This window comes from Egretta garzetta, unplaced genomic scaffold (genome assembly GCF_000687185.1).
Source record: "Egretta garzetta isolate BGI_Z169 unplaced genomic scaffold, ASM68718v1 scaffold593, whole genome shotgun sequence".
Lineage (NCBI taxonomy): Eukaryota > Metazoa > Chordata > Aves > Pelecaniformes > Ardeidae > Egretta > Egretta garzetta.
Window position 1 is genome coordinate 1,149,781 of NW_009259106.1, and position 8,487 is coordinate 1,158,267.

Here is an 8,487-nt window from a genome sequence, read left to right on the forward strand (position 1 = left end):
CCCACCGTCTTGTGGAAGTACTGCAGGCGAGAGGGAAAAGGAGAGCAGCCCTGGGGCTCGGGGGCTTTGCTTACCCAGCGAGAGCCGCCTGACCTCCGGGCTCCCCACAGCCGAGCGCTCGCTCCAGCCACCCCGGCGAGGTCCGGCAGGGTTCCCGGACCCGCTGCCGTGGGAGAGGGAAATCTGTTTTTAGCAATGCAAGAGACGGAGCCATCCAGCCTGCAGCTGAAGTAAGCCCCAGGCCCTGTCACACTCCGCTGCTCGAGGGCCCCCATGGTACTCACAGTAACCATTTGAGTGCCTCAGACATATGAAAGTCAGAGCGTATTTAGCATCGTTATTGGATGCATAAGCCCATTATACCTCTCCTATGAAAGGGAAGAGTTTAAAAATAATTTTCTGTGGCTTAGGCTACAAAATAAAGCGTCAGTGGTTCTTCTGGCTTGGGGCGCAGGGCTCTAGGCAGAACCAGAAAGCAGCTCCAAGCATCTACCAACAGGCCAAAATGCTGGGACCAAACCCTGGTGTTATTTACATGTGAAGCCATTGGTTTTTCTTTCTGTGTACTACACTAGAAAGTGAAGCAAGGTTTCTATTTTCAGAAGACAGCTGCAAAATTATAGCCGTTTCTGATTGCTGCATAAGATAGGTATCGGGCCATGTCACAACGCTGTAAAGACATAATTATTCACTGCACGAGTTTGTCAGTGGTTAATCTCGTGTGCCGAGATGCACGAAAGGTGAAAGAGGGGGGCTTGCCTCCCCCTACTCAGCTAACTGGAAGTAAGCTTCCTTTGCCGCCCTTCCAGATGCAGGAAGGAATGAAGCGGCCAAAGCAGCGTGGTCACTGAGGGAAGGGTCCTAAACAAGCAGGACATCAGGGGGAAAAAAAACACCTCAGATGCTGTAGGGAACTTACAAGAACAGGGCACAAAATCTAAGAAACACCTTAGTAATTTAACAGTGTAGGGATAGAGCAGTGAATTTTCCTTCCTTTCAGTGTCTAAATATTTTAACTAGTGTTTAGCACAACTCTTCTGGGCCTACATTTAGTATTGCAAGATTTTTATCTTTCTACATGTTGCTTTGGAACATCCCTTAGCCCGTGCTGGTTTTACTAAAAGAAGCTGTTTTGTGTGGGTATTTCTGTGTTCGTATTACACTTGTCTTGAAGCTTCTTTATACGTTACTTCCTAGCCGTAGGGTATTACAGACATGACTCTCTTCGTCAGCGGGGCAGTGGCTAATACAGAACAAAACCCAATCTTTACGTGTGATTAAGGGCTAGCAAGTCCACCAGCTTATTTACGACGTGCTTTGTTAGCACAGAACCAGGAAAGCGATCAGAAGCTTCGAGATGCAGCTAGTTGGCGGGAGGTCTTTTATGCATCCATACAGGCAACTGACTCGGGTTCCACTTTTTTGCTGGGGTTACTACAAACATCAGTCTGTTTCTTGATCCAGTTGAACATGAGCGCTTGCACCCGGACAAGCAGCTGGGGACAGGGGGCTATAGCTATAGCTACTCAGTGTATCTGGATCAGACCACCTGCATTTTTAGGAGTCTAGCGACAACTCCTTGTATTATGCACAACAAACCACAACAGTTAAATGCTTCTGGATTGCAGGACTGTGCTTTCATACAAGTGGTTTTAAATTCAGCGTGGAATGGTGTTGTAAGTGTGCCTTTTTAACAGTCTTCACAGATGAAGAATGTTCTTGTAGACTTTCATGATTCCTAGAGATAATTACGCGACAGAGTTGGGAATAGAGATCTACGACACAGAACAACTCCTGGTCCGTGCATAAAATAACGCATAACTTTGTGATGTATGAATGTTGTGGTACTCACATGTGATCCATAGCAAAACAGGTCCATACCCAGTTCGTATCCCATTCCGTAGTCACACTCATCGTTAGCAAACTGAACAAAGGTCAGCATTTCTTGAATGGGTGCAAAGGCCTTCAGTCTCTCATCATCAGTAGGAGCATCAACAATGGCCTTACAAATTTTTTTAAGATTAGCTGCAAAAAACAAAAGCAGAAATATTTAGGATGTTCAATAAAGAAATTTAATACTGCACATAAGCTGTCTGTGGCAGAAACAAACCTCTGTGTCACGCTTACATGAAGCCTAAGTGTGCACACCCTGAGCTGCTAGTGAGAAAACTTCCCCCTGTCCTTCGCTGCTCATTCATGCCCCACGCCCTCAGGTCTTGATTCCCCATACAGAGACAAGCATTTGTGTGGTGAACTTGCATCAAGGAACTGACTCTGGTTAGAACAACACTGGGAGAAGAAGTGGGAAAAGAAAGAAATCCCTAAATGTAGATCAGTTCTTTGGATCTACTTCCTGCATGGCTGTGCCAATACAAAAGAGAAGGGTCATCTAAAGTACTACTTCAGGAATTATGACATCAGATTTAGCACTCTTCATTGATTCTCATCTGGTTCATGTAAAGAAAATACTTTGAGCTCAAGCATGGTGGTGAAGACTTCTGCCTTGTACTCCCACTGCTCACATTCTTCCAAGTAGGAAACAGGAAGGCAGTTTGGGTTTTGCAGAGTAGCTGTGTGACTGAAGGCTGTTTGCTTAAATAAAGCACAAGAATATAATAAGGTATTTACCATTTGTTTCCGGAAGTTCTCTGTATCCGACATCATTTTTGTCTACAGGAACAACTAGGCCTGCTCCATGAAATGCTTTGGTCACCACCTAAAGAAAGAGACAGGAAATTGAATACAGCACCATAAGTCAATACTGTGACATAAAAACACTCACCTCACTGAACACCACCTGACTGCTGGTCATCAAACCCAAGATAGTCTCCAGGCCCCAGGACATCAACTTAAAGCATAGAGCAGTTACTTTTAAGTACTGAAGTTTAACTGGAAACTCCATTTCAGCCAAGTTCTGAAATCTAGGAATCCTTGTACTACATTTGTTTAGTCGCTACCTACCATAATTATTTCTGATAGGTCTGTGAAAAACCTCTTATTACTAATCCATATCATCCTTAATGTTCCCATTTCCAGTAGATTCAATCCAACTGTTTATATAAATCTGCTCTTTGAAGCAGTTTTCTCCATGCTCCCCATTTGTTTTAGATTTTAGACTATTTCCCTTATTGTTTTTTTTTATTATTATTTTCTTTAATTGAATGCCAAGCTATGGTTTACACAAGTAAAGTATTTTGATTTAATCCTATTATTTGGAACACACTTGTATTAAGCTTCCCTCTCCAAGTTTTATAGAGAATGCCGATTAGCTCTGGAAATTCCTAAATGAAGCACCTTTACTGACTAGGAGGAAAAACAAAAAAAAAAAAAATAACAAGCAGCAAGCAAATGAAAAAAAGTTTAACAGAACTTAGTTCTCTCCAGCAGATCAGGAAAGTCATACTTTCTTATCTCTCTGTTTCATCTTCATGGTTTTCTGTTCCAGAGAATAACCCAGTTCTTTTGCTGTTTTTGTTAGTTTTTCATCGATGTCTTTCAAAATAGCATTTTTCTTTTTATCGGTCACTTCCTTAAGTTTTCTTGACAAAAATAATCTGCAAATAGAAGAAACACATCTTAAAAATGCTTAATAGAAAACAAACGGGTGAACAGCCTTCTAATCACTAAACCTCCCAATCTTATAATGAAGATTAGCAGTCATGGGTTTATTTATACACACAGTCTCAAGAATGCAAGCCTCTTAAGAGTAAGAAAGAAGAAGAAAAAAAGTTTGGCACAGACAGCACTTTGGCATTTCCTATCTGTATTTGCATTACGTTGCAATGTATTTTATGCAATCTGCAGGTGCTGAAGATTCTCCTGGACTCAGTAGCTGCTCATCTTTCCATCCTAAGAATTCGTTCTGCTGCTTCAGTGCTGTATAAACTGTTTGTCATCCAAGTCATGGACATAAATACATATTTATGAGTTTCATCATTGTGCTTTCAAATGTCCTTGTTTAACTCTGCACCACACAAGGGTTCTTTTGCAGCTTTTCTTCAGTATGCTTTCACTTACTGACACCCATCTGTCCTTAGAGAGCTTTCCATTTTTAACTGACAGGTCATGAAATCTGCTGTTTACACTCATGATACAGGACCATGTAAAGCTTCATGAATCATACTGAATTACATATCCATATAAATGTTATCCTCTCCCAGGTCAGAAGTGGTACTTCTTGTAGTTATTCCTTATACAGAAAAAAATAAAGTACTTTTATGTAGGCAAAACCAAGAGCTAGATGCTACTCATTGAGTGCAATATTCAGACTTCCTTCACCACTGTTTGAGATGCCCTTTCTTTACGTATGAAGTATTTTTAACACGCCCAGTGGGCGTATTTTTCCCTATAGAGCCTATCCCTGTATCAAATATATTCAAAGAATGAATAATTAACACTTATCTATTTTATTTGTAAAAGGAAAGCACTGTCAAGAAGCCTATTAAGACTTTTGAGAGTACCATTAAACTTGCTAGCAGAAACAGAAAATAAGTGAGTGTTTCTTGAGAAAGAAAGGTACGAAAGTTAGCTGCATTATTCCACATCACATCTCCCAATTAATTGTTTCTCTTCCACTCTACTTTTTATAAATAGAAGCAAGTATGAACCTTACTTGACTGCAGCAAAGATGTTATCACCAACTTGTGAAATCGTACAGCCCTTCTTTGCTTCATTTGCACCAACCCACACTGGAAGCTCATCTGGCACATCCCTGTTTATGAAAAGTACATGTAAGTAGTCGAGCTGTGTCCATTTCTCCTACTTAAAAGTAAAATCAATTTGCTTCCTCACCACACTGCCATTTCCTTCAGAAACCTAACAAAAAACACCCTTAGATCTAAAGCTCCACAATCTTACAGCATGGCTTTGAAAGGAGCTTGTATCAATACACGCAGAGAGAATACATGTTCCCTTTATTTCATAAGGCTTGACTTTTTCTTCCAAGTATCATGGCAAAACTTAAAGATTAACAAGTGAAGGTGCTCTGGAGGGGTGGGAAAGGTAGTTTAATAAATATTTAAATCTAGTCTTCAACTCCAGTATCTTTGATCTTTCTTAATAAAAGATATCAACCCATGTGTTAATATCCTATTACAGAAAAGAAAGATTCTTGTTTGTGGATAGCACACAGTTCTCAAATCCTGACTCATGGAAAACAGAGGAGAAAAAACTACACGTAATTATAGTACAGCAAAACCATGTGTTAAATAAAATACCTGAAATATCCCATGTGATACTGTGTTTTGCTATCCCCAACAAGTATAGTCTGGAATTCTGGGGGATCATAGAAGAATCTCCAATGAAGATTGAAGTCCAGATCTGTTGATTTTGCTTTTTTGTGTTTTCCAGCAAGAATGTCATATGGTCCAACCAGCCTAAGTCCAACACTTGACACAAGCGCATCTGAAAAGCAAAGCATAAACTGGTTTACTATGAGTGCATAAACCAAGAAGTTCCTGTGTCATTCAGTGTCCTGGTTTTGGCTGGGACAGAGTTCATTTTCTTCCTAGTAGTTGGCACAGTGCTATGTTTTGGATTTAAGATGAGAAAAATGTTGATAACACACTGATATTTCAGTTGTAGTGCTTACACCAGTCAAGGACATTTTCAGCTTCCCCTGCTCTGCCAGGTGCACAAGAAGCTGGGAGGGGGCCCAGCCAGGACAGCTGACCCCAACTGGCCGAAGGGATACTCCAGACCACATAATGCCATGCTCAGTATATAAACGGGGAGGAGTTTGCTGGGGGGGCAGCGATCGCTGGTTGGGGACAGGCTGGGCACTGGTCAGCAGGTGGTGAGCAGTTACATTCTGCATCATTTGTTTTGTATATTCTCCTATCATTATTACTGTTATTATTATTCTTTTCCTCTGATGTTTTATTAAACTGTCTTTATCTCAACCCACAGGCTTTACTTTTTTTCCAATTCTGGGGAAGGGAGGAGTGAGCGAGCAGCTGCGTGGTGTTCAGCTGCCTGCTGGGTTAAACTACAACACTCGGGCATCAAAAGCTTCCATAAATCCAAACAGTCAAGCACTATTTTACCAGACAAGGAAAGCTGAGACATTCTTTTATTCAGACACCTTTCATTCAAAAGTTAGGTTATTACACTGCTCATAAGAAGTAGCGATCAACAGCTGAATGTTCAGATGGAGATTGGTGACAAGTGGTGTTCCTCAGGGGTCTGTATTGGGACCAGTACTTTTTTAATATCTTCATCAGTGACACAGACACTGGGATTGAGTGCAACCTCAGCAAGTCTGCAGACAAGACCAAGCTGATTGGTGTGGTTGATACACCTGAGGGACAGTATGCCACCCAGAGGGACCTGGACAAGCTTGAGGAGTGTGCCTGTGTGAACCTCATGAGGTTCAACAAGGCCAAGTGCAAGGTCCTGCACCTGGGTCAGGGTAACCCCTGGTATCAGTACAGGTTGGGGGATGAAGGGATTCAGAGTGGCCCTACGGAGGACTTGAAGGTACTAGTGGATGAAAATCTGGACACGAGCCGGCAATGTGCGCTGACAGCCCAGAAGGCCACCCGTATCCTGGGCTGCATCGGGAGAAGTGTGGCCAGCAGGTCAAGGGAGGCGATTCTGCCCCTCTGCTCTGCTCTGGTGAGCCCCTACCTGGAGCACTGCATCCAGCTCTGGAGCCCTCAGCACAAGAAGTACACGGAACTGTTGGAGCAGGTCCAGAGGAGGCCACAAAAACAATCAGAGGGCTGGAACCCCTCTCCTACAAGGAGAGGCTGAGAGAGTCATGGTTGCTTAGCCTGGAGAAGAGAAGGCTCCAGGGAGACCCAGTTGTGGCCTTTCAGTACTTAAAGGGGGTTTATAAGAAAGATGGGGAGGGACTTTTTAGCAGGGTCTGTTGCAACAGGGCAAGGGGTAATGGTTTTAAACTAAAAGAGGTTAGATTCAGGCTAGATAAAAGGCAGACTTTTTTTTTACAATGAGGGCGGTGAAACACTGGAAAAGGTTGCCCAGAGAGGTGGTAGGTGCCCCATCCCTGGAAACATCCAAGATCAGGCTGGAGGGGACTCTGAGCAACCTGATTTGGTTGAAGATGTCCCTGCTCATTGCAGGGGGGTTGGGCTAGATGACCTTTAAAGGTGCCTTCCAACCCCAACTGTTTAGGACTCTAAAAGAAACTGTCATTCCTAGAGCACCGAGGGATGCCACATTCTGTTACATAATAAATTTGGGGAAGCCAAAACCTGGATTGTTATGAGGGAACTTCAGTTCCATACTAAACATTTTAAATGTGCTTGTAAGAAAGGCAGATTAAGACAACATTTAGTCCCTTTGTATTACACAATTTCAGTAATTATATTTTAGAAAGCCTGAAGTGTACTGACATCTTTATGATTATCTCCAGTACTCTTGTTTACAGTCACATAAATATCCGTCATCTTAAATGAAAACTGAAACAGCATTAGAATGCATCTGACCACCTCCAGTTTGCCTGCCTTCAGGCCGTTTTTGAGAGTGAAAGTTAGAAACAGCAAAAAATTTTTAAAAACCCACCACTTGGTTTCTCAGGATCTAGTTCCTCACAAAACCTCCAAAACTGATAAAAGTCTTCAGGCAGTCTAAGCCGATAGCATGTTTCTGCTTCTTGACGAAGATTATCGGGGATATCTGCCTGATCTGGCCTTCTCTTCTTGACATCTCCATTTTTTTCACACTGAAAACAAAATTTAAAAAAATAACCCACAGTTCATTTACTTGCTTCATGTCAGTTCTAGTAAAGGATTTTACAAAGCTTCTGTATTAATGGAGGAACAATGATTAAGACCATTAAATCATGCTTGTTACTTAAACCAGCATACAAACCGATTAGGACATCTATTTTGGACAGGAACCCTTAAAAGTGCATTGTCCGAGACATGTGCTAAACATGTATGAAATAGCAAAGTGCTACTTTCATATTAATGGGTCAACATAACCAGCAGAAGCACTTTCATTAGTTAATCAAGCAAAGGACTAAGCAATCCCAAAGCTTAATCTAAGGTATCCATTATTTCAAAATGACCATTTCCAGTCACACAGCAGCTTGCATCCAAGAAATGAGGGTCTTTTACAGACATTTGGAAGTAGGGATACAGTTTTGTCAAGTCTGGTTAAATGACACAACAAAAATCCTCCAAGTCTCTGCTGTCTGAACTACTCTGCTGTTCAACATCTGAACTGGCGCAGTTCACAGCACAGCACTTTAGAAGTAGCTTAAAGTTTAAGTTGTTTTAAAACGTGATGTAACATGAACTGAAACAGGCTAGGAAATGATCCATGCAAGTATGCACACCACTAAAGCAGTAACCTCAGCTACTTCATTCCCACATAAGGCTCCAAGAGTGGGTAGGAATCATTACCACCCTGTTTTAAATAATAAAAAAAAAGCAAGGTTTCTTTTCTGTTGTTAGGTCAGTACAACGAGGCAGACGTTTCACCTCTTAACCCTGATGGGCCGCCATCAGGTACCGAGCT

General features: G+C 41.9%; 1 protein-coding gene across 1 annotated transcript in view; it reads right to left on the bottom strand.

Moving 5' to 3' along the window:
• The window catches only part of LOC104123119 (histone PARylation factor 1), a 19,825-nt gene that overhangs the window by 1,335 nt on the left and 10,003 nt on the right, over window positions 1-8,487 (bottom strand). The window contains exons 2-8 of the mRNA XM_035890903.1: window positions 7,528-7,687; window positions 5,217-5,403; window positions 4,613-4,711; window positions 3,404-3,554; window positions 2,629-2,716; window positions 1,853-2,025; window positions 6-20 (exon numbers count right to left, since the gene is read on the bottom strand). Of these exons, the coding sequence (XP_035746796.1) occupies window positions 6-20; window positions 1,853-2,025; window positions 2,629-2,716; window positions 3,404-3,554; window positions 4,613-4,711; window positions 5,217-5,403; window positions 7,528-7,687 (873 nt within the window). The remainder of the gene's footprint in view (window positions 1-5; window positions 21-1,852; window positions 2,026-2,628; window positions 2,717-3,403; window positions 3,555-4,612; window positions 4,712-5,216; window positions 5,404-7,527; window positions 7,688-8,487) is intronic.